This window comes from Bos taurus, chromosome 29, assembly GCF_002263795.3.
Source record: "Bos taurus isolate L1 Dominette 01449 registration number 42190680 breed Hereford chromosome 29, ARS-UCD2.0, whole genome shotgun sequence".
Classification (NCBI taxonomy): domain Eukaryota; kingdom Metazoa; phylum Chordata; class Mammalia; order Artiodactyla; family Bovidae; genus Bos; species Bos taurus.
The window spans coordinates 40166302-40191500 of NC_037356.1; the positions used below are offsets into that span (position 1 = coordinate 40166302).

General features: G+C 60.5%; 1 protein-coding gene across 3 annotated transcripts in view; it reads left to right on the forward strand.

The window, feature by feature from the left end:
- Window positions 1-24854, forward strand: part of DAGLA (diacylglycerol lipase alpha) — a 66456-nt gene extending 41602 nt beyond the window's left edge. For 2 of the 3 annotated variants that reach the window (XM_005226931.5, XM_005226930.5), the window contains exons 6-20: window positions 2424-2511; window positions 4487-4621; window positions 5168-5245; window positions 7055-7179; window positions 13081-13234; window positions 13769-13852; window positions 13974-14051; window positions 14547-14627; window positions 15672-15814; window positions 16372-16440; window positions 16784-16856; window positions 18032-18228; window positions 18938-19067; window positions 19595-19782; window positions 21390-24854. In XM_005226931.5, coding sequence (XP_005226988.1) covers window positions 2424-2511; window positions 4487-4621; window positions 5168-5245; window positions 7055-7179; window positions 13081-13234; window positions 13769-13852; window positions 13974-14051; window positions 14547-14627; window positions 15672-15814; window positions 16372-16440; window positions 16784-16856; window positions 18032-18228; window positions 18938-19067; window positions 19595-19782; window positions 21390-22344 — 2578 coding nt within the window. In that variant the 3' untranslated portion in view covers window positions 22345-24854. The remainder of the gene's footprint in view (window positions 1-2423; window positions 2512-4486; window positions 4622-5167; window positions 5246-7054; window positions 7180-13080; window positions 13235-13768; window positions 13853-13973; window positions 14052-14546; window positions 14628-15671; window positions 15815-16371; window positions 16441-16783; window positions 16857-18031; window positions 18229-18937; window positions 19068-19594; window positions 19783-21389) is intronic. The other variant, NM_001192583.3, reaches the window with a different exon arrangement.
- Window positions 24855-25199: the final 345 nt, after the last annotated feature.

A 25199-nucleotide genomic window follows, 5' to 3' on the forward strand; every position in this document is an offset into this window, starting at 1 on the left:
TTGGCCAACTCTGGTGTGGCTGTGAGACCCATTCTACAGATGAGCGGTCCGAGTCCCAGGGAGGGCAGGCCACGTGCCCCGAGTCAGGTTGGTGGGGGAGTGAAGCTGCCACTCCACCCCCAGCCCAGGGCAGCAGGGGTGGGAGCCCTCACCCAGGGGAGCGGGCTGCCTGGGCCCCCACCCCACCCTCCCACGCCCCTCCGTCCAGCCCCCCTGGGCCCTCCACGTCAGCTGGGCCCTGCAACCAGAGCCACACCCACGCCTGGACTGGCCACCTCCCAGCCCCAAATGCCAGGTTTGGGAGCTAAGGCCCCAGAGCCCGTTGTTCCTCCCGGTGGCGCAGCTGGCCACCACCACCTGTCCCATTTTGCTCATTCCGAGCACGTGCCCCCACCTGACCTGGTTTCTGGGCTCCTGGGGCCCTGGCGGGGAGGGGGGGCGGCGAGGAAATTCCCCTCCCCTACTCTGGATAATTGCCTTTGGGGCCCAGGGCAGCCAATGCCTTTAAGGTGGAGGTGGTTGGTGGTGGCTGTCATCTGAATTAGTAAGTCTTCTAGCGGTTCTGGGCCCTGTGCGGGTTGTAAAAGGCCTCAAGTTCCTAGACCCCCACCTGTTGCGGATTCTCCAGCTCTTGGATGGGCTGGAGAGGGCAGCCCAGTCCATGACTGGGTTACTGTGACCACCTCTCCGGCTCTTCCCCCTGGCCCCCTCACTCTGCTCTTAGACCAACAGAAAGTTTTTCTTAACAAGGACGTTTTTCAAGCCTGCTGACCCTTCATCTGCTTCCAGGTTTGGCTTTGTGCACAAGCCGCGCTGATCCACACCGTTGGGTTATTTTAGTTTCTGGGAGTTAGGGAGCTGCTCAAGTCCTGGGCCCTTTCTCCTTCCGGCGAAATCTGGAAGGGTTTGGGATGGGTTCTTCTCACCACTGCTCCTTGGGAGCCTGACCTTGGATCTCTGCTGGAGTGTCTGCCCTCCTTTCGCTTTAGTGAGCCCCAGGGCAGAGGTGTGCCAGGTCCATGAACTTTCGGTCCAGACAGAATGTCCCTCCCCGGTATCTTGGTCTCTGTAGCCCAACAGATGTATTAGGCCAAACATGTCATTGGCTCCATCTGCCCCCTGGTGGGCATAAAGTGTACTGCAGTAGAGTATACAGGACTTCATCTGCCAGAGGGAAGGGAGGAAATTGTCTTTGAATGTTTGACAGCCAGTTTGGTTAGAAAGAGTTAAAGAACGCGATGCTCTGGGTACTCAGCTTAGCCGACATGCTGTCCCTTCATCCAGCCCCCAGTAGAGGGGGACGTTGGCTTAGGATATGAGGCTGCCCAAGTCCCTTAGGGCTGGCAGGTTCCAGAAACAGCAAGCCCCTTGCCCTGTTTCCTAACCTACTCCTGTCGCCCTGATGGCCCTGTGGCTTCCCCTGTCCTTGCGGCCCATAGCGCTGTGGCACCAGGATTGGGAGCAGGAAGTGGCTGTTAGCTGCAGAGAGGAGGCGGAGGCAGCGACCGCCTGGCCTGTCACTGCTGATGGATGCTAAGTGCCTTGCAGGCATCCAGGGTCATTCAGAGCCTGCCCCTCCTGACCACCCAGCACCAGGCTCTGAAAGGGCTGGCGGGGAGGGCGCATGTCACGAAAGCCAGCCAGCCCCTCTTGCTCAGTCTGGAAATGTACATTTTTAATGTTGGATCTGTGATCTTTATGCTCAAAACACACACTGACCTCTGGACACTCAGCGTTGGAAGGGTCTCTGTGGATAACTGGCCAATCAATCACTCTTGCTTTGAGTGCAGACTCCTGGGTGTCCTGCCTCCCCATCAGAGCAGCCATACCCACTGGGGCTGGGGGTGGAGGTGGGGGAATGGAGAGGAGCCAGCCATGCAGATGAAGGGCAGGGCCCTCTCCCCTGTAATATAACGGATCTAAGGCGCTGCAGCATGCTGAACCTCATTCAGCCCCTTAAGCTTCCCCAAGTACAGAGATGAGAGAAATTCTTTCTGAGAGGGGAACAGGTCTGGCCAGCAGGTCTGCTCCCAATGTGGAATAAATCGGCAGGGAGGCCCAGCACTCTGCCGCCAGCTCCCAGGGCCCTTGGTTGGAGCCTTTGGCGTGGGCTTCAGGGCAGCCCCCAGTTCGGGCTCCCAGCTCCGAAGCCCCCGGGTGTGCTGGTGTCCTCGTGTCAGAAGCTGGAAGCACAGGCCCCGGCCTCGGCCAGCAGGAGCCCCTCAGGGAGAGCCCTGCAGGCTGACAGCTCGCTGGCCCCGTGGCTTTGATCCGGCCCAGGCCTGTTGTCCCCCCAGACCCTCCTGCCAGGGAGCCCTTTGCCAGGGCCCTGAGAACAGGCTGCCCTGTTTCTGTAATGTCTGGGCCCAGCTCTTCTGGTCCAGCCCTCTGACCTCACACATACCAACTCTCCCCCACTGCAGGCACCGCTTAGAAGAGGGTCAGGCCACCAGCTGGTCACGCCGGCTCAAAGTGTTCCTCTGCTGCACTCGGACGAAGGACTCCCAGTCAGTAAGTACTGGGAAGTCGCCGCCCTGGGGCTCGGGTCCTTGGCTCTGCCGGGTGGGGCGGGGCCGGGCTTTGAGCAGGACAGGAGGTGACAGCCTGCTCCTCAGAGGACCTGTTGTCATTCACCACCCGACTCCCTCCTGCATGTGAAACAGCCCTTCCCTTCCTTTGTCAGGGGACAGAAAAATGGGAAGACCTTTTATTGACCCCCTTGGAACTTAGAGATGAGTCTAGGAGAAGAGGTACTCAAGTATCAGGGCGACCTGAAGACAAAGAAAAGCCAGCAGCATCTCACCAGCTGCAAGGGCTTCCCTGGTGGCTCATCAGTAAAGAATCTGCCTGCCAATGCAGGGGACATGGGTTCGATCCCTGGGTTGGGAAGATCCCCTGAGGCGGGTATGGCAACCCACTCCAGTATTCTTGCCTGGAGAATCCCATGGACAGGGGATCCTGGTGGGGTACAGTCCATGGGGTCGCCAGACTAAACCACAACCAGCTGCAAGTCCTTCTGTAAGATCAGCTGCCGTGCGGTCAGTGCGGCCCTGGCCAGGCACCGTCAGCCCTCCGCACCCACTAGGGCGCTGCAGAAGGAAGGTGGGTCAGCAGTGGGTGGCCCCTGGGTGGGGGAGGGGAGGCAGGGCCCTGGGGAGCCCTCCGTGGAGCCCCGCCCCCTCCAGTGCTGGCAGGGTCCTTAGGGATCATCTAGCCCCACCCCTCATTTTGCAGATCAGGCAACTGAGGCCCAGAGAGGTGGAGTGACTTGCTCAGCGTCCCACAGCTAGGTAGTGGCAGAGCCAGTGAGGTCAGGAGACCACTCCTGCCTGAGCCAGACAGCCAGTGCCCTCCATGGAAGCCACCGGAAAAGCCTCCAGTGGCTCCTACCCACCCGCAGCCCCTGCTGAGCCATAGAGTGAGTAATCAAGTGTAAGAAAGCCCCTCCCACCCCCGGAGGTTCCCTGGTGGGTGGGAAGCACCCCCACGGGGCTCTCTGGGGGGGTCTCATCCAGGGCACATCCACCCCTCCTGGCAGGCAGATTAGGGGCTGGTGTTGGACTGGGAAAAGGCAGGGGGTTCCCCAGAAGCTGGGTCCCACCAGACACTGATGGTGATCAGGTCAGGTCAGGTCAGGTCCCGCCCAGAGTTTTGATCAGCTCACACTATGTTGCTCAAACATTTGCACTGGATGCCAGGATTTAAAAATCGGGGGCGTTTGTGTCGAGTTCAGTATTTCTAGATTCGGCCCTTGCATTAGGCGCTTGAGTTTGCAGCCCTTGATTTTTCTTCTCTCACAAGTGCCAGATACTCAGGGGCGAAACCCAGCAGGAGAAAGCCGGTTGCCATGAGTCTGTTCCCACCACAGCCTCTCCTGACAGGTTAGGGAAGAGGTTCCAGGCTCCCACTTGTCGGGAGGCAGAGAGGACTCTGCACAGGGCTGGCAGGGTTGCCTCTGTCCGCACGACCTCCTCCCAACCCCCGGCCCCAAGCACGGGTGTCCTGAGGACAGAGCTTGCAGGGCAGCTGGGGGCCAGGGGCCCTGCATCACACACCCCTTCTCCAGACACATGGTGGGGGTCCCTGAGCCTCCAGTTGTGGGCAGAAATGGGAGGGGGCCTGAGATCCTGGGCTCCAAAGGGCCTTTAGCGGGGCCATTCAGGGTCACAGCTGGAGGGAGGTGGGAAGAAACAGCATGGGAAAAAAGCAGCCAGGAGCTCATTTGGCTCCTCTGCTGGAGAGAAGGGCGGAAGGAGAAACAGGCCGAGCCTGCAGGCCTTGGTTCCTAGTCCTGGAGCAGGAAATGGCTCGGGGGTGTCAGGCCAGTGCCTGAGTGCCAAAGGAGTGCCAAGGACAGGAGGGGGGGTGGGGGAGCAGGGCCGGAGAAGGGTCCCTGCGGACGCCCATCCCCGGACATTCACGCCCGGCCTCTGTCCTCTCTCCTGCTCCCTGCCACCGCCCCCCGCCGCCTCCCTGGACCATGTAGGATGCCTACTCGGAAATCGCCTACCTCTTTGCCGAGTTTTTCCGAGACCTGGACATTGTGCCGTCGGACATCATCGCCGGCCTGGTGCTGCTCCGGCAGCGGCAGCGGGCCAAGCGCAATGCCGTGCTGGACGAGGTGAGCCCACGCGCGGGTCACGTCCCCACACTGCCCTCCACCGAGGCCGTCCCTGCCGCCCCCAGGTTCCACACTCCCCTCCCTTCCCCAGCTCACCCTCAGCTAGCCACCCAGGGCCCCTGCTAGAGCTGCTTCCCTCTGCAGGGCCCAGAGGCTGTCTCCATCCATCTACCATCTAATCACAGGGGCCCCATGACCCACCCAGCTCTGTGCTTGGGCATCCGCGCTTGCCTCATCACCTGCCCCCCTGCAACTCGCCAGTCCTAGCTGGGGTCTCTGTGCATCTCATATAAATTATGTTTGCTCCTGGCCTGGGCCGGCTCCCTCGCCCGGCATGGATGGTTTGGGTGGAAGGGAAACAACTGGAAATATGAGGAGACCTCGGATTTGGAAAGTGGGCCAGGTCGTGGAAGAGCTAGAAACCACACACCTCTTTGGGCTCTCAGGGCCTTGGGAGGCAGACAGAGTGCAGAGCCAGGGCCTGGACCCCTTTCTCGGCCGTGCGGCTGGGCCCGGGGCAGCCACCCTCACGTGCCTGTCTTCCAGGCCAACAACGACATCCTGGCCTTCCTGTCTGGCATGCCGGTGACCAGAAACACCAAGTACCTCGACCTCAAGAACTCGGTGAGTCAGGACCACCCCCAGCGCGCGCTGGTCCCTCTCTCCCTCTGCTGGGCTTACCCGAGCAGACCACCTGCCCGCGGCCCTTGAGGCGCTGGCTGCACCTGCTCCGCTCTGGGTCCCGCCTCAGTTCTCCAAGCAGCCCCCTTCCTCCCAAACACACTCTGACCTGCCCCCTCCACATTGCTTTGGTTCTACAGGCAAACCCCTTGAATTGGCTCCACTGAGCTCAGAATGTTTGGCCCTGGCCTCCTGAGATTGTCAAGTACTTCCAGGAGCTGAGCTGCTGTTATTCTTGCCATGGTTGTTATTGTTATAAAAGGCAGCAAGACGTAGCACTTGGTTTCCAAGGTTTTTTTTTGAGTAGCAGGAGCTCTTCTTAAGCGCCTTTAGTAGAAAATCTGGCGTTGTGTGTCCCAGTGAAGGAAGGGCTGGTCGTAGGCTAGGGGAGCCCCTCACCCAGGGCTGGAACTGCAGCCAGAGAGCAGACCCTGTGCTGGGAGCAAACAGATTTAATGTGCGGCTCCCCACCGGGGGCTGTGACCTTGAGTGAGTCCCTGACCCCACTGAGACTATTCCTGCAGCAGAAGCGGTGCTGGGCCTGCCTTCCACCCAGAGCCCTGGTGGGGAGGGGATGAGTGAACACTGGTGCCCGTCAGGACAGCTGGTTAGAAAGGATTCGGCCTTCACATCTGACTCCCCTGGAAACGCCGGTTCTCCATCGCGCCACCACCGCGGTCCCCCGCCGGCCCCACCCAACTCTGCAAAGCGGGCGGGCGTTTGCATCCCTTCTCCAAACAGCCCATCCATAGCAGGCCCCCCGGGTGCCCGTCCCCGCCTCCCTCGGGGATGCCCGCCCGGCTCGCTCTCCCCTGCGGAGGAGCGGGGCGGGGGTGGAGCCTCCGAGCCCCCAGGTGCTAGCGCCCCGCCCTCCGGCGTGAGCCAGAGGTTAATTTCCTCCTCCTGCGCCTTCCTGAAGAGCAGACCAAGGGCCCGGGATGGTTCCACCCCTCTGGGCCCTGATTAAGGTGCTGCTTATTTCACTTCACGAGATGACTAATCACCGTCTTTAACTTTTACAAGGTGACTAATTCCCTCTAAGTGCAGGAGTCCCCCAGCGCCTGGGGCGCCCTGGACTGGGGAGAAGCGGCTTCCTTGAGACACGTGTGCCTCCTGCCTGCCTCCCTGGGCAGACTGGCTGATAACAGAAGCCACCGGCCTCAGACACCGGCTTTCAAACCGGCGCCTTTCTCAGAACGATCCCAACTGCCCCAGACGCCCTTGAGTCAAGCCAGGGTCTCCCTGAGTGCGGAGCAGGGCGGGGATGATTGGTCTGGCCCCCAGCGTGTCTGCATCTCCAGGGCCGGCCCTGCTGCTCCTGGCCTGGGCATCCTGCTCCAGAGGGGAGGGTCCAGGCCTCTCGGGGTTCAATTGCCCTTCCCGGGGACTGATGGCCAAGGTGGGTGATTGTGGCGCTCACCTCCCCCTCTCTTCCCTTCTTGGGAAACCGGCAAGGAAATCGATCCAGTGCTCTGAGTGTTTTTCTGTCCCCAAATCATTAATTCTGAGATTGGAGCAACAGGACAGGTCTCGGGAGGTTTCGTGCCCTGGTTGCACGCAGATAATTAGGGAAATGGAATTATCATCTGGAGGCACGTTCCCTCCTCCACGCAGGGTGGGGGTAGCCGTGGTCTGCAGCCTGTGGGGAGGGCAGCTCCCACCTCCATCGCCTCTATGGAGGGGAGCCCGTGGGCGCCGAGGCTACAGGCAGGAAGGGCAGGAAGTGACCCTCCTCTGCCTCTTCTCTTCCAGCACGAGATGCTCCGCTATAAGGAGGTCTGCTATTACATGCTCTTTGCCCTGGCTGCCTATGGCTGGCCCATGTACCTGATGCGGAAACCCGCCTGCGGCCTCTGCCAGCTGGCCCGGTCCTGCTCGTGAGTACCCCGGCCCCTCCTGGATCCCCGCCTATGGCGAGTGCAGAAGGGCTGAGGTCACAATGCCGGGCCAGCCCATGGTGGGGCAGGGCCTGCCACCGTGCCCGCTGCAGCCCATGCTGCTGCTCCTCTGCACCATCTCTGGGCCAGGACCTTTTTGGTTCTGCGTTATCCTGGCTGGGGTTTTGGAATCACACTTTGTGGGTTTGAACCCATACTTTGTCACTTTCAGAGTCAGGCATGCTGCTCCTCTGCACCATCTCTGGGCCAGGACCTTTCTGGTTCTGTGTTATCCTGGCTGGGGTTTTGGAATCACACTTTGTGGGTTGAACCCATACTTTGTCACTTTCAGAGTCAGGCAAGTCAGCACACCTCTGCAAGCCTCAGTTTGCTTATCTGTGAAATGGGGATTGAAACACATACCTCCTGGAGCTGTTCTGAGAGGCTGAAATGAACCCAGCATCTGGCTGGCATGCCACTTCCTTCCCCCTACCCCCCATCTCCCTCCCCACCCCTCTTGACCACTCCCCTCTGCCCACACCCTCCCTTCCCCCAACTCCCCTCCTGTGCTCTGCCTTTCTGGAAGAAAGGCCTTTCTGGGTAGAGGCCCAATCCAAAGAAGCCTCTGGAAAGGCAGCAAGAAGGCCCTTTGTGAACGGCTCCAATCCTCTTCACAAGGAATTGGCAAGACCTCAGCTGGGTGCCGCCCTCGGCCAACTGCGGGGGGCGGCCGGAGTGGACTCTGCCTTCCTAAGTGGGCCAGAGGAGGGCTCAGCTCCGTGAGGGCCCCTCCCCTTCTCTGGCATCTCCACCTTCTGCCCAAGCCTGACAGAAGGAGGATGGTTGCCGAGGTTCCCTGTTTCAGACAGGCTGGCATGTTGGGCGGGCAGCTTCTGTCCACCACACCCCTTCCCTCAGGGCCCATGGCAGCCACCCCCTCCTTCAGTGTCCTTTCCCCAGAAAGCCGGGGGGCTCTCTGGGTTGTCGTCACCATCCCCCAGTGACTGATAGAGCCGACCAGGGTACCCCACGCCCCTCCCTGTCTCTGCCAGCCCACAGACAGCATCCTTGGAGCCCCTGCGGCCACTGAGAGGTCCTCGGAATGAGCCCGGCTCCAGGGGTCCTGAGACCTGGGCTCCCACAGCCCTGCTCCATTACTCACTGGCAGGGCAGGGACGTCATTTGCACAGGCAGGCCTCTCCTGCTGGGGCAGGATCCGGGACGGGGGTGGCGGGGGGGGCGGTGTCCCTGGCGGTCTGGGCATCTGAGGAGCTCTGCCAACAGGGGCAAGGCTGCATTCATATCAGCTTGTCAGAGCTGCCAGAAGAGGCAGCAGAAAGACCTCAGACCCGGGAGGGCCCAGCTGGGTCCCTGCTGAGAAGAGCCGGGTGCTGGAAGGTGGAGAAGAGGCGGGCCTGAACTCCCAGCCTACAGCCCAGAGGGTCAGGCTCCCTTCTCCGAGCCCAGCCTGTCCGCAGCAGCCCAGGTTCCCAGCACGGGCTAGATGAAGGACTACCCACCTGCCTCAGGCCGAGGCCTGTCATCTGGAGTGGTTTTCCCAAACCATGCAGAGCACGGCAAGCCAGGCCTGCGTATGCACCCCCCAACCCTGGGGACACCCCCATTCAGCCCCAGCCCTGCCCTGGACGTGTGGTGGTTGGTCTCCTGTGGGCAGGAGAGGCCCTGACAAAGGCCAAGCAACTGCTCAGGGCTCCCACGGCCTCTGAGCCCCTCAGCACCCAGCCTCCTCTAGGCGGGAGTGCTGGCCTCAAAGGTGCCATGGGCCCTTCCCTCCCAGGCTGCTGGCCCTGCCGCTCTTGTGGTTCCCCAGGCCCCCAGATCACTGACTCGGGGGCTGCCCTCTCTGGTGCGTACCGTGTGCCAGGCTCTTTCTGCATCTTGGGCCTCTGATCTCACCCCAACCTTGTGAAGTAGCTATTGGCGCCTGTCCCCCCAGGGCATCGCAGTCAGGAAGGGCCACCAGAGCAAGGATTCCAGCCAGGGTCTCTGTCTCCCCAGGCCACGCTGTGGCCGTCACATGCTCGGTGCTGGAGGGCCAGGCTGAAGTTGGAGAGGGCTGATAGCTGCCTGAAAACGAGAGCCTGGCCCACAGACCTAGAGCTGTGTCCACTTGGGCCAGCAGTGGCAGGGGAGAGGGGAGGGGTCTCACGGAGTAAATGGAGGTGGTTGCCCACCCCAGGCCCAGTCGCTTCCAAGACGTGGCTTGACCCTGGGTTTTCCCATGGAGGCCTCTTTCCATTGGGAGGTCTGCATCAGTCCCTCAGGGGCTGCTGCAGAAAAGACAGACCTCTCCGTATCACCTAAATCTAGGATTCTTAGTAAAATCTTAGCCGTCAAATCAGGAAAGCAGACGGTGGCTGCAGCCATGACATCAAAAACACTTGCTTCTTGGAAGAAAAGCTATGACAAACCTAGACAGCATATTAAAAAGTAGAGACGTTACTTTGCCAACAAAGGTCCATCTAGTCAAAGCTATGGTTTTTCCAGTAGTCTTGTGTGGATGTGAGCGTTGGACCATAAAAAAGGTTGAGCACTGAAGAATTGATGCTTTTGAACTGTGGTGTTGGAGAAGACTCTGGAGAGTCCCTTGGACTGCAAGGAGATCAAACCAGTCAATCCTAAAGGAAATCAACCCTGACTATTCAGTGGAAGGACTGATGCTGAAGCTCCAATACTTTGGCCACCTGATACAAAGAGCCAACTCATTAGAGAAGACCTTGACGCTGGGCAGGATTGAAGGCAGGAGAAGTGGACGACAGAGGATGAGATGGTTGGATGGCATCACCAACTTGATGGACATGAGTTTGAGCAAGTTCCAGGAGATGGTGAAGGACAGGGAAGCCTGGCATGCTGCAGTCCATGGGGTTGCAAAGAGTCAGACACAACTGAGCGACTGAACAGCAATAGGAAAGCAGGCAGATTTGGGTCACATGCTTTCTGGGTCCCTGAGCCCCATATGTTGGGCGCTAGCTCCCTCTGGTGGCACAAGGGGTAACTGCACCCAGGCTGGGTGCCCTGCTCAGCAGCTCACCCATTCATTTTGGGGGAGCCTACTGTGTTTTGGGCAATGCCAAAGAATGTTCAAACTATCCCACTATTGCATTTATTTCACATGCTACCAAGGTAATGCTCAAAAACATTCAAACTGGGCTTCAACAGTGTGTAAACTGAGAAATTCCAGATGTACAAGCTAGATTTGAAAGGGCAGAGGAACCAGAGATCAAATTGCCAACATCTTCTGGATCATAGAAAAAGCAAGAGAATCCCCCCAAAAATTTACTTCTGCTTCATTGACTACACTAAAGCCTTTGATTATGTGGATAATCTGTGGAAAATTCTTCAAGAGATGTGAATACCAGACCACCCTACCTGCCTCCTAAGAAACCTGTATGCAGGTCAAGAAGCAACAGTTAGAATCGGACATGGAACAATGGACTGGTTCCAGATTTGGAAAGGAGTATGTCAAGGCTATGTATTGTCACCCTGTTTATTTAACTTATATGCTGAGTACATCATGCAAAATGCCGGGCTGGGTGAAGTGCAAGCTGGAATCAAGATTGCCAGGAGAAATATCAGTAACCTCAGATATGCAAATGATACCACCCTTATGGCACAAAGCAAAGAGGAACTAAAGGGCCTATTGTTGAAGGTTAAAGAGGAGGGTGGAAAAGCTGGCTTAAAACTCAACATTCAAAAAACTAAGATCATGGCATCTGGTTCCATCACTTCATGGCAAATAGATGGGGGAAAAATGGAAATAGTGACAAACTTTATTTTCTTTGGCTCCAAAATCACTACGGACTGTGACTGCAGCCATGAAATTAAAAGGCACTTGCTCCTTAGAAAAAGAGCTATACAAACCTAGGAAGAGTAGTACAAAGCAGAGATATCACTTTGCAGACAAAGGTCCATAGCTTTGACTATGGTTTTTCCGGTGGTCACGTATGGATGTGAGAGTTCAACCATAAAGAAGGCTGAGTGCCGAAGAACTGATGCTTTTGAACTGTGGTGTTGGAGAAGATTCTTGAGAGTCCCATGGATTGCAAGGAGATCAAACTAGTCACTCCTAAAGGAAATCAGCTCTGTATATTCATTGGAAGGAATGCTGCTGAAGCTGAAGCTCCGATACTTTGGCCACCTGGTGTGAAGAGCCGACTCATTGGAAAACACTCTGATGCTGGGAAAGACTGAGGAGGGTAGGAGGAGAAAGGGGCAACAGAGGATGAGATGGTTGGATGGTATCATCGACTCAATGGACATGAGTTTGAGCAAACTCCGAGAGATTGTGAAGGACAGGGAAGCCTGGTGTGCTGTAGTTCATGGGCTCGAAAAGAGTCAGACACGACTGAACAACTGAGCAACAACTGTGTTTTTGGTGCTGGGGAGGCACAGACATGAAATGCAGCGCTTTGGAGCACAGGAGTATTTTGGAGAAAAATTGAGCTGACTGTGTGGTCAAACTGGGGAACACTGGGCAGGGGCTAGCTGTCATATGAGGTGGCCCCAAGAAGATCTCAAAGCAGTATAAACTGCGCAGAGGCCTCAAGAAGTGAGGGATCCAGCCACACAGTATCCAGGAGGAGAATGTTCCAGGCAGAGGGAACAGCAGTGCAGAGATGCTGAGGCAGGAATGTATCCCCAGTGCCTCCAAGAGGAATGGGAGGCAACAGGCCAGAGAACGGAGCCAGATGGAGCTGGGCCCTTGGTGCTTGCTCGGACTCTGGTGTTTACACTGGGCAGGAAGGACAGCATTGGAAGGTGTTGAGTGCAGTGATGTGGCTCATCTTATATCTTTTTTAAAAAATAATTTTATTTATTTATTTTGGCTGTGCTGGGTTTTAGTTGCTGCACGGGCTTTTCTGTAGCTGTGGAGAGTGGGGGCTACTCTTCCTTGCCGTATGCAGGCTTCTTACTGCAGTGGCTTCTCTTGTTGCAGAGGGTGGGCTCGATAGTTGCAATTCCCGGGCTCTAGAGCACAGGCTTAATAGTTGCGGCTCATGGGCTTAGTTGGTCCAAGGCATGCGGAATCTTCCCAGACCAGGGATCGAATCCATGTCTCCTGCATTGGCAGGCAGATTCTTTACCACTGAGCCACAGCGATGCCGCCTCATCTTTTATCATAAAAGGTCACTGGCTGAGAACGTAAGGGGCGGCTGTGAGTGAGAAGGACCATTCAGGAGCCCCTGTGACACTCTGAGGCAGGGAGGCAGGGATAAGGTGGCGTGGAGCAGGGCGGCGGGGTGGGAGGCAAGAAACGGAAAGCATTTGGCATCTAGATGTGAATTTGAAGGCACAGCTGATGGATGTGCTGACTGATGATATGGGATATGAGGTGGGTTGAGGACCTGCTGGCTCTAAGTGTGGGCTGAACGCTCAGGGGTGGGTGTGGGGGACTGTTGAAGCACAGGGGGCTAGGCCCTTGGGATCTGGGGCTGAGAGGACTGCAATCCTGGGGGACATCTGGGAGGAGGGTTTTCATAGGCGGTTGAATGCGAGCAGTTTTGGGGGGCTTTTTAGCACTCAGGTGGTATTTAAAGCCCAAGAGTGGGTGAGGCCTCAGGAGCTCATGTCATTAGAAAGAAGAGGAGGTCCGGGGCTGACCTCTGGTCTCAGTGAGAAGACACAGGTGAGGAGAAGCAGTCCAGGAGAGGGGGTGCCTCCCGCCAAATGGAGAGAGTAAAAGGGGGCGGGAGAGACCCCCGGGTCACGTGTTGTCAAGAGGCCGAATAAGGCGAGGACGGGGGAATGGGCTGGAGAGCTTTGCAAGAGAGGCTTTCAGAGAAGGCGTGGAGCTGGCTGCAAGAACAGGTTCCCCAGAGGATGGGGGAGACCGTGGCTCCATCAGGGGCCCAGGCTCTGAGCCCTCTGCCACCCGCCCAGGTGCTGCTTGTGCCCCGCCCGGCCCCGCTTCGCCCCCGGAGTCACCATCGAGGAAGACAACTGCTGCGGCTGCAACGCCATCGCCATTCGACGCCACTTCCTGGACGAGAACATGACCGCGGTGGACATCGTCTACACGTCCTGCCACGACGCGGTGAGGGTCCGGCGGGCTGGTGCGCAGCCTCCCCACAGCCTGGGTCCTGCGCAAGCTGCAGGGGGCCGGCAGGGCGGGGGCCCCCTCGGTGGCAGGAGCCCTCGGCCTGGCTGGCATGGCTCCCCTAGGTGGGCAAACCAGAGCTGGGCCGCCTCCTTCTCCCCACATCCTGGCCTGTGCCCACTCTGGAGCTAGGACGTGGACCCCAGCCCTGCACCTGCTGTTGGGTCTTCCTGGCTCCAGCCTTTGGGGGAAGGAATTGAGGGACATGGAGAGGCACTGGGGAGGGGAGAGGGCAGCCTCTCGGACCGGGCAGGCAGGACGTGGTACTCAGGGCGCCTGAGTCAGCGGAGTTGGGAGGGCAGGGCAGGCTGGGTGCTGGGCTGGGAGGGACCTACTGTGACCCCAGGCCTCAGGGGCTCAGGGGCCGGTGGAGCCAGAGTCTCGGGCCCCGAAGGGGACCTGCTCCCGTCACTGCCCCGCGTCCGGCCCCAGCACAGGGCCACTGAGGCTCACGAGTTGCCCTTCTGCCAGGTCTATGAAACCCCCTTCTACGTGGCGGTGGACCACGACAAGAAGAAGGTGGTGATCAGTATCCGGGGAACCCTGTCCCCCAAGGTACGCCGCCCAGCGGCCCCGCCCGGCCCCGGCCCCTCACAGCCCCGGGACTGTGAAGAAGAAGCCCACCTCCTTCTCCCTGTTCTCAGTCCCATGCCTCACTGTCCTCCCTGCCCCCCAGGACGCCCTGACAGACCTGACCGGTGATGCCGAGCGCCTCCCCGTGGAGGGACACCACGGCACCTGGCTGGGACACAAGGTACCCCCCACCCGCTCTCGTGGGCCCCCAGTGGCCCCCAGGTTTCTCCGCTCTGCTGCCAGCAGGCACATCTGGCCCGTGGTTGGGGCAGGGGCTCCTCCGGAGTCACTCCTCTCACCAAGAGAGAGATGGTCAGAGCGTGTGGATCAGTCTGGAAGGTCCACTGCCCGCCACCTGCCAGGACCCCCACAGCCCTGCGCAGCCCAGACCTTGTCCCACAAGAGAGAGCTCAAGGAGGCAACGGAGAGGGGATCTCACTGGTTCCTCTTAGACCCACAATCCCTCTGGGCCTCAGTTTTCTCATCTGTGAAATGGGAATGATGTGACCAAGTATCCACCAGCACCCCCAGCCCCCCGCCAGGTTGTCCTGAGGACCCAAGGGGGACGCGGGCAGGACAGGGTTGCTGAGCTTCCCATCACTGGTCTCACTGGTCCCTGACGGGCCCCCGTGCCTCCTCATGATAGTGACACCCATCTCTGTTCCTCCTCACCCAGGGGATGGTCCTCTCGGCCGAGTATATCAAGAAGAAGCTGGAGCAGGAGATGGTCCTGTCCCAGGCCTTCGGGCGAGACCTGGTGAGGGGTTTTTCATGCCGCAAGCCCTCCCGCAAGGCGACAGGCTGGGGACAGAATGGGTGAATGATGGCGCCCTCCCCACCCCACCCCTACAAGCCGGACTCGGACACTGTCCTTCCATCGCAGGCTTCATCCCTCTCCTCGCTGCTCAGTCCCTCCCACCCGCTCTGGCCCTTTCTTCTTTGGTACCAGCTCCTCTTGGACACCTCTGCTCGGCCCCACCCGCATTATGGTGCCAGGCACCCGAGGCACAAAGGTGGCTCAGGTCCCCGGCTTCTGAGATGCTGAGCAGCAAGAACACAGAATGTGATTGCAGAGCAGATAGAAGGGGCACTGCTGTGGTTGGGTTGACCTGAGCCCAGCCCACTGCCCACCCCTCCCTGTGCAGGCAGGCAGCTCCCGAGGGGCTCCCAATTGTCCTTCCCAAAGCCAAGCCGTCCCTGGGCTCAGGAGACCTGGTGCAGCTGTTGGAGCCCGGGGATGGGAGCAGGTGACCACATGGCCATAATAGAGCATAATCACTCATACAAAGGTCTGTCCCAAGTGCAGGCTTCCCTGGTGGCTCAGCGGTAAAGGATCCACCTGCCAATGAACCCAGGTTCAATCCCTGGGTCAGGAAGATCCCCTGGAGAAGGAAATGGCTACCCACTCCAGTATTCTTGCCTAGGAAACCCCATGGATAGAGGAACCTGGTGGGCTACAGTCCATGGGGTTGCAAAGAGTCAGACACAGCTTAACTGACTGAACGACAGCATCAATCCCATGTACAGACGCAATGTCTTGGAGGGAGTTAGCCTCTCCTGGAAAATCAGGAAGGGCTTCTCCAAGGAGAAGGCTTCTCCTCTGTGCAAGGTTTTGAAGGATGAGTAGGAGTTTGTTAAATAGTCTCTCTAAGAAGTTGCTCCATGGGTGTCTAGCTTGGCTCTTCCTCTGCCCAACACAGCACAGACGTGATCCCAGCACTCTGGGAAGCGCCCTCTGCCTCCCTGGGGTCAGCTTGGCAGGCAGCAGGGCAGGGCTCTCAGGGCTGCTCTCCGCCCCCAGGGCCGCGGAACCAAACACTACGGCCTGATTGTGGTCGGCCACTCCCTGGGCGCGGGCACCGCCGCCATCCTCTCCTTCCTCCTGAGACCCCAGTACCCAACCCTCAAGTGCTTTGCCTACTCCCCCCCTGGGGGCCTGCTGAGGTAAGCGGTCCAGGGGGCGCTTGGCTGGGGCTGGTGGGGCCAAGGGTGGGCGGTGGGGGGTGCTGGCTTGGGCCGGGGGCTACACTGGGCAGGCTGGTATCCGGTCATCAGGGAACCTGGGGATGGCCTGCAGCGTGGAAGCAGGCACTCTGTCAAATGCCAGGCCCACCCTGGGATCCAGCCCCAGCAAAGCCTTGCTGACAGAGTAGGCGGGGCAGGGACCCCAGCCCTACTCCCCACGGGGGTCTTTTTTTTTAATTTCTCTATTTGGCTGTGCCAGGTCTTAGCTGTGGCACTGGAGGTCTTTGCTCTTCCTTGCGGCCTGCGAGATCTTTTAGTTGCCGCATGTCGGATCTAGTTCCCTGACCAGGGATCGAACCCAGGCCCCCCTGCCTTGGGAGCGTGGAGCCCTAGCCACTGGACCACCAGGGAAGTCTCCCCCCTGAGGGTCTCAAGTCAAGAAACTGGCTCAGGAATGCTGGAGCAGACCCCCCCCCACCCCGGGGAACACACTGCACCCCTCCCCTGCCTTAGCGCCCCCTTGGCTTCCCTTGCAGCGAGGACGCCATGGAGTACTCCAAGGAGTTTGTGACTGCTGTGGTTCTGGGCAAAGACCTTGTTCCCAGGCAAGTCAGTCCCTCTCTCCACCGGCCTGGTCTGGGCTGTCCTCCCCCTCAGGCCCTCACCCAGGTGGCCCGTCTTTCTCATTGAGATTCCCACCTCTTCGAGGGACCCCAGAACCCCCGCCACTCGTGTCCAGGGTGAGAGGACAAGGTGGGCCCAGCCTACTCCGCTCCCTTCCTGGGCCCACTTCCTGGCTGGGCCCTGCTGAGCTGCAGGCCCTCCTCCACCCGCCCCGTGACCCTGATGGACAGGTCTCCTTGATCCTGGGGCTGCAGCTGCCCCTCACCCCCACCTCCCCATCCCTGGCCAGCCCTGGCTGATGTTCTGTCTTGCTCCCTCCCCCAGGATTGGCCTCTCCCAGCTGGAAGGCTTCCGCAGACAGCTCCTGGATGTCCTGCAGCGAAGCACCAAGCCCAAAGTGAGCTTGCTCCCCTCTCTCCTGCCTGGGCACCCAGGGCTCTAGTCTCCCTGACCTCCTCCTGGCCACCCCCTCTCAGCACAAAGCACAGGAGGCCCCCGCTGCGGGAGGCCAGACTGGGGTGTGATTGGTGTCTTGGGGACCTCAGGCTCATAGACTCTCAGCATCTCCACGCTGCCCTCAGCTGCCCCCAGCTGCCCCCTGCCTGTCCTTGTGCAGATGCGGAAACTGAGCCCCACAGTGGGCAAGGGGCTCGCTTTTGCTCACAAAGCCAGTTGTAACACAGTCAGGACTGGAGCTGAGGACTCCTGAGTCCTAGCCCCTGGGCCCAGAGCCACCTATACAGTCAGGCCAAAGCAGTCCCGAGGTTTAGTGGTCCCGTGTGACCGGAAGTCCTCCTCCAAAGCCCACCGCGATCCCCCAGGCTCAGGGAGGCTGGAGTTCACCCGCAGAGGGCACCTGGGGGCGGTGAGTTCTGCTTTTGCCTGCAGCTGAGAGGAGAGGGCCAGCCCTTCCTAACCCCCACTCAGGCCCGTGTAGGGCAGGACACTGCGGGCTTCTCCTGTAGCAAGCTGGCATTCAATGTGCTAAGCCAAAGGTGGGCAGGCTGTGGCCAGGCACCCCAGGGCAGGCAGGCAGGCCCTCACTCCACTCACCTTCTCAGCCCAGCCTTGGTGCCCAGGACCCTCTGGCAGGCAGGGCGCTAGGCCAGGTCCCAGGTGCTAGGGTGGGCAGGCAGCAGAGCCTTAGGAGGAGCCTGCTTCCAGGATGTGGAACTGCCCCTCCCAGGCACTCGTCTGGCCCAGGAGGCAGTGTGGGGGACCCGACGCTGACCTGGCCGAGTGGGTGCAGCTGGCCTGAGCTTCAGGGTCTGTTCTGCCTCTGACTTACAGCTTAGAGCAAGTCCCCTTCCTTCGCTGGGCCTGTTTCCCGTCGCTCCACAAGGGGTTGACTGGTCTTGCAGCCCCAAAATTCAGCCATCCCATGCCAGCTGTCCCTGGCACCTTTTGGCCATCGTGGCCACCAAGCACTCTAGCCTCTGCCTCTTCAGTGGGCGCTGCCCTTCCCCTGCCCCCTCCCAGCTCCCCCGTCACCTGTAAACCCTCCTTCTGAGCACTTCCCCAGCTGGCCGGCGCTGCTCAGCCTTGACCCTGCCTCTCCCCTTGTCCCCACAGTGGCGAATCATTGTGGGGGCCACCAAATGCATCCCCAAGTCAGAGCTGCCCGAGGAGGTGGAGGTGACCACCCTGGCCAGCACGCGGCTCTGGACTCATCCCAGCGACCTGACCATCGCCCTGTCAGCCAGCACTCCCCTCTACCCCCCTGGCCGCATCATCCACGTGGTCCACAATCACCCAGCGGAGCAGTGCTGGTAGGTGCTGCCTGTGACCCAGGCCACTGGGAGGCGGCAGCGGCCGGGGCAGGGGGGCAGGGGATGGGCCGACCTTCACTCGGTCACCCTCAGGGCAGGGGGCAAAGGCTGGGCAGTGATGGGCCAGGGCCCCCACCATGGGGCTGCCCCAGCCTTGGGCCCTGGACATGGAATGACCGGCCAGCCCATGCCCCCAGCATCAGCTCTTCCCTGGTGTTCCCCCAGGACAGCTCTCCCCACTTGCATCCATTTAAAAGCAAATGCCCTGGCTGGCCCACACCTCAGCTGTCAGTTGGCGTCACTGCTGGGATCAGCTGGCAGTCAGCTGGTGGGGGCAGGAGAGAGAAGAGGAAGGGGGGCATCAGAGAGACTTCTCCCACCTCGCTCCCCCCACTCCACTCTCTCAGAGGGCTGGGCTGTGAGCTGGGACCCTGCCCCAGGGGTGGAGCAGGAATGGCTGAGACCACAACTGATCAAAGACTCTGTGAGGGTCAGGACTGAAGCCCCAGGTCAGCCTCTCTGGCTCCGTTTGGCAAAGACGTTACTGGTGCGGGTGGGGAGCGAGGAGCCCAGGGACACAGCCCGGCTGGCCCAGCCAGGCAAGGGTCTCCAAATCCACCCAGGGCCGAGAGCAGGGCCAGGGGCCTGGGGGCCAAGGCCAGGCTGCCCCCCGCGCCCCCTGCTTCCCTCTGGCCCCTGTACCCCTCAGCTGCTGCGAGCAGGAGGAGCCCACGTACTTCGCCATCTGGGGCGACAACAAGGCCTTCAACGAGGTGATCATCTCGCCGGCCATGCTGCACGAGCACCTCCCCTACGTGGTCATGGAGGGGCTCAACAAGGTGAGCTGCGGCCCACCCCCACCCCACGCTAGCCGGGTCGGTCCCCACATCACACACAAGGGGGCGACAACACTCAGAAGCGTGCACTCCCTGGACACCCAGTGGGCCAGGGAGCTCCTTCGTGTCCTGGCCCGCACACCCGGCTCTGTCTACACCACCGTGTGGTCCTGGGGTGGGAGGGTCTAGAAGATCCGTGAGGACCTGTCCCTGAAGCAGGCTGGGTTCAGAAACCCCGAAGCCACCTGGCGCTGGGTGGGTACACAGCCAAGCAGGGGCTGCCTTGGCCATCTCCCGGCCATGGAACGGCCGACCACAGGGATGCTCCAATCTGGCCCATTTGTGGGGTGAAGCTACATCATAGGACCCGTCCCTGGCCTTCCTGGAGGAGCGGGGAACTGGTAGGAAGGAGAGTGGGCCCAGCTGACCCCATGAAGGTCTGTTGGGCCTGAGAGGCCTGGCCTGCCACCCTGCGTCCACACGTGATTGTCACCCCTCAGCCACTGCCGGCTTCTCCGTCCCATCCCCAGGTGCTGGAGAACTACAACAAGGGGAAGACTGCCCTGCTGTCCGCTGCAAAGGTCATGGTGAGCCCCACAGAGGTGGACCTAACCCCCGAGCTCATCTTCCAGCAGCAGCCGCTGCCCACGGGGCCACCCGTGCCTGCTGGCCTGGCCCTGGAGCTGCCCGCTGCAGACCACCGAAACAGCAGCATCAGGTCAGTGCTGTCCCCCACCCCAGAGAGTGCGTGCAGAGGCCCCAAGTGTGCCTTCAGAGCGTGAATGCTTGTGGACCTTTGTATACACACCCTGGGCCCTCGTATGTTCACACAGCTCTGTCCGTGTGCATAGGAAGGATTGCCCCCTGTTTGGGGTCGCTCCTGCTCTGCCCCCTACTGCCCCTCAGCCTGCCACCACTGAAGCCCACATGAGCCAGTGGGTGTCTAGGGATGCATTCACCCCTGGTCACAAACACAGATTCACTCATTGGCCATTTAGACCCAAACAGGTGGACACCCGTGCACTTACACAGAAACACACACATTTGTTGTTGTTCAGTCACTCAGTCGTGTCCGACTCTTTGTGACTCCCTGGACTGGAGCATGCCAGACTTCCCTGTCCTTTCCCACCTCCTGGAGTTTGCTCAAACTCATGTCCATTGAGTCAGTGATGCCATCCCACCATCTCATCTTCTGTCGTCCCCTTCTCCTCCTGCCTTCGATCTTTCCCAGCATCAGGGTCTTTTTCAGTGAGTCTGCTCTTTGCATCATGTATTAAAACTTACATTTGTATATACTTGTGTTCACAGATAGTAGCTCTGAGTGTACAAAGCTGCATACAGACAGACTTACATACAGGACACATCAAGACAGCCAACACACTTCTATGTACACAGGGCTACACTTGCACAGGCAGCCATGCATGTAAATGAGGGATGCACTATGCCCAGACCCAGCCACTCAGATACCTGGACCGGCTGATATGCAACTGCCTGGTATGCATGCTGCACACAGAAACAGAGGTGTGCACACACACCCCGCTTTCATGCACACTCTTTGGGGGCTCTGAGGCAGTAGCTCTTGAGGCGGATGGGGCTCCTCCTTCCTCTCTGGGACCCTTCCTTCCCAGGTCCTGGGTCCAGGTGACATATCTGGCTCCAAGGCTGTTGAGAAGGGTGCTGGCGGCTTCCCGGCCCTTGGTGGGCACACCTGGACCTCTGTCCCTGCTGCTGACCAGATGCGGGAGCCAGTGTCTGTGCAGCCACAGTAGCCGCTGCCTCCCCATCCCTGGTCCTTCAGTCACTCCCTGCAGGCCGGTGTGCGGAGCCCGGGGCTCCAGGGCCCCATCCAGCAAAGGGCTACACCCCCTGGGAGAGGTAGGAGGGACCCCAGGGTGAGGAAGGAAGTGACAGCAGCTCGGAAGGGACCCCCTCTGGGTGCTGGCTCGGAGGGCGCTGGACCCGGTGGATGCGGCTCTCAGCTGTGCCGCCTCCCTCCCTGCCTTCCCTCCTTCCTTCCCTCTCCTTCACCTCTGCCTCCAGGGCCCCGCGGCAGCCAGTCTCTCTGGGCCTCAGTCTCCTGGTCGGCACAATGAGACCGGTACCAGTGCCCCTCCACCACCACCGCTGCCCTGCTCGGCCCTGCATCCACCCTCCTGTCTTCTATCTTGGGGTCTCCTGAGCTGGTTTTAAAAATGAGGGTTCCCTGTCCCCAGACCGTTCAACTACCTTCCCCTCCTCCCCTCCCCAAGTTCCCTCCAGCCAGAGGAGCTGGGGGTGGGTCTCCCCGCCCCTCTGAGTCTCACCCTTCCCTGCACCCCCCTGCAGGAGCAAGTCCCAATCTGAGATGAGCCTGGAGGGCTTCTCCGAGGGGCGGCTGCTCTCCCCAGTGGCCGCGGCCTCAGCTGCCCGCCAGGACCCGGTAGAGCTGCTGCTGCTGTCTACCCAGGAGCGGCTGGCAGCTGAGCTGCAGGCGCGGCGGGCGCCGCTGGCCACCATGGAGAGTCTGTCGGACACGGAGTCTCTGTACAGCTTCGACTCGCGCCGTTCCTCCGGCTTCCGCAGCATCCGCGGCTCGCCTAGCCTCCACGCCGTGCTGGAGCGCGACGAGGGCCACCTCTTCTACATCGACCCGGCCATCCCCGAGGAGAACCCATCCCTGAGTTCGCGCACCGAGCTGCTGGCAGCCGACAGCCTGTCCAAGCACTCGCAGGACACGCAGCCCCTGGAGGCCGCCCTGGGCAGTGGGGGCGTCACCCCCGAGCGGCCCCCCAGCGCGGCGGCCAATGAGGAGCCGGAGGAAGGGGGCGGAGGGGCAGCCCCCCGCAGCGGAGAGCTGGCGCTGCAGGAGGGGCGCCTGGGGGACTCACCCAGCCCGCAGGTGCTGGAGTTCGCCGAGTTCATCGACAGCCTCTTCAACTTGGACAGCAAGAGCAGTTCCTTCCAGGACCTCTACTGCATGGTGGTGCCGGAGAGCCCCACCAGCGACTACGCGGAGGGCCCCAAGTCCCCCAGCCAGCAGGAGATCCTGCTCCGAGCCCAGTTCGAGCCCAATCTGGTGCCCAAGCCCCCACGGCTCTTCGCTGGCTCAGCCGACCCCTCCTCGGGCATCTCGCTGTCACCCTCCTTCCCACTCAGCTCCTCGGGCGAGCTCATGGACCTGACTCCCACGGGCCTCAGCAGCCAGGAGTGCCTGGCAGTGGACAAGGTCCGGACTTCTACCCCGGCTGGCCGTGGGGCCAGCCCCACCAAGCAGGATGACCTGGTCATCTCGGCACGCTAGCAGCACCCAGGAGTGGCTACCGACCGTGGCCCGGGCAGAGCAGGTGGCTCCTTCGGGCTCCTGGTGGCTGCCTCTCGGGCCGGGCAGCTTTGGGGAGAGGCCCCTCCCAGGCCAGTGTCGCCTCAGGCGTTGAGCACTGCTGCTGAGCTGGGGGGTCCGCCTCCCTACCTCAGCTTAGGACCCCCCCAGAGCCAAGGCAGCTGGGATCTGGGCCCTCCAGATAGGGAATGACAGGGAGGGCCGTGGAGCAGGGAGGAGGCTGCAGGGACAGCCTGCCAAAGCGGGGGCCAGGGCCGCACTCTGCCCTCCCAGCCTGACTGCCCTCCAACAGGGGCATCCTGGCACCCCCTATTCTGGGACAGGCCATGAGTATGCTGACTCCCCATCACTGCCCTCTGGCTGCTCTCCCAGGGCTGAGATGGAGAGCGGCCCCCTCCCCACATATTCTCATCTGTGGTCCAGGCTGGCATCTGCCCTGGCCACCCTGAGATCTGGTGCCTGCTGGCCAGCCCCATGGGGGTAAACCACCCCCCGCAAGGTGGACCGCAGTGCCGTGTATGTTTACAGAAGCTGCTGGGCTGGGCTCAGGATGTGTCCTGGGCTTACAAGCCCCCCTCGCCCTTGCAATCACGTGTTCAGCTGCCCCTTTTTAAGCAGGCAGGGGCCAGCCTCCACAGGGCCTAAGGCAGCCATGGGGCCTGGAGGTGGCCCATCCATCTCTGCTTGATGTCCCTCATGGTGATCCCTCTGTTGATGGGTCCCGGGTACCCAGGCCTGCCTGCCCCACCTGCCCGTTCCTTCCTGGTCTGCCTTCTACCCCCAGGATCCTGGCCACTCAAAGGGTGGAGGGCACAGGTATGACAAGCCCTGGCTGCAGAGCCAGTGCCCTGGGCAGAAGGAAGGCCCCACCAACCCCCCACCCCTTTTAATCACCTCCCCCAGGCCTCGGCACCCCAGGCCCTGGGATCTGAAACCAAACAAGCCTCCGCTCCCCGCAGCTCCCACTCCTTGCCCCTCGCCCTGGGCTCTCTCCTGGGAGCTGGGCTCTCTCCTCTCCCACCTGCCATGTCCTGTTGTCAGGAAGTGGGGCCAAGAGTAGGGTATTGTGGGACCTGGCTAGAGACCTGGGAGGGCCAGGGGCTTAGCCTGAGGCCTGCACAGCCTCCACTGGAGGGGCTCCTTCCCTGCTAGGTTGGGGAAGCATGGGGGATGGGGTGGAGACCCTGCCTATCCCTGGAGGCCCAGCAGGGGGGTGGTGCATGCTGGGGTGGGGGCGTGTGTGTGCATGTGCATGAGTGTGCGCCGTCCCTGAGGACAGGGTCAGGGGTGGCTGGGGCGCCCTCCCCACCCTCCCCGCCCTGCCTGCTGCCCCCCACCCTGGCCTGCCGAAACAACAGGCAGCGAACACGAGAGGCGCCATGCAGCAGGGGCCACAGGACGAGCTTAGCTTCTGACACATCATCCCTCTCGTCTCGCCGGCCACTCCAACCCCTGGTTTGGAAGACAGGCATGTGCCGAGGTGTTGACCGCCTGCTTGTGCCTTCATCTCCTCGGAGGCATGGTCCCCCCTACTCTGGGCCCACCCACGGCCTCCCTGGGTCGCCTAGGGCTTCCCTCACCAAGACCCCCATCTCACGATCACTGGTATCTGGGACCCCTGCCCACCCTGCCACGTGGGGACAGAGACCTGGGAGCTGGGCCTCCCTTACCCTCTGTGACTCCCACCCTCATCAGTCTCCTTCACCCACCATCAATCTCCTGCCCCTGCTGACTGCCCCCCCCTACCCCCACCCTGCACAGAAGCAAGATGGAATCAGTGGCTCTTAGAGTTTAAAAAAAAAAAAAAGACAAATCATAAATCAGAGTAAAGTTCCAACTAGCACCCTAGCCAATAGCAGGGGGGCTTGGCATCTGGCCTTTTAATTCCTCCTCCACCAGGGTGGGCCTGGGACTTCTGAGGGGGCGTGGTGCCCACCCATGCCCAGGACTGAGCCATCAGGGACAGGCTCCCCACCCCCAAGGCTGCAGCCGCACAGGGTTGCAGGCTTGGGGCTGGGGCAGGCTCGGACTCAGCCTTGGACGCCCCCGGGTCAGCCCACCCCTCCCCACCTCGCCCCTGGAGGATGGGCCTGCTGCGTGTGTCTCCCTTCCTCCACGCACCACACTCGGGGGGGTCTGAGCCACCCCCCTCAGCCCAGCTCGGCTCAGACCGACCCCCACTCTGTCCCCCAGACCCGCAGCACAAGGTCTCCTGGACGGCACCGGCCCGTCCTCCCAGGGGCCTGGGCGACCTCCATATGCAATCATAGTGAGAGCTGGGCCCCACAGACACTCATGCACTGTTCGTGCCATCCTCCCATGACTTTTTTTGTACCTAATGTATGAAAGATCCAAACTAATATTGCTGTAAAAAAGAGACAAATTAATATAGCTTATTCTATAAATATATCTGTATATAAAGGTTTCTGTATATTGTATAGAGCTGTGTATAAACTGGATGTAGAAGCACACTGGCTGCCTGGAGTGACCTCTCTTCCCCGCAGGTTGGGTGGGGGTGGATCTCAGTGGCAGAGTGGCAGGAGAGTACCCGCCAACCGAGGTCAGCTGTCACCACTGTCAGTGCCCTGGTCCAGGACCACCCTTGGACTTGCAGTGAGAGACCAGAAAACCCTTGAAGCCCTGTTTGAATGGGGGCAGCTCCTTGTTGGGCCCTGCCTGTGTCAGACATGTGCCAGGGGATCTGTCTGACCTCATTAGGGCCCTTTCTTTCCCCTGAGGAGTCTGGGACCCAGAGAGGGTAAGGAAACGGCCCAAGACCAGAGAGGATGGGGAACCAGGCAGGTCTGACAATGCCT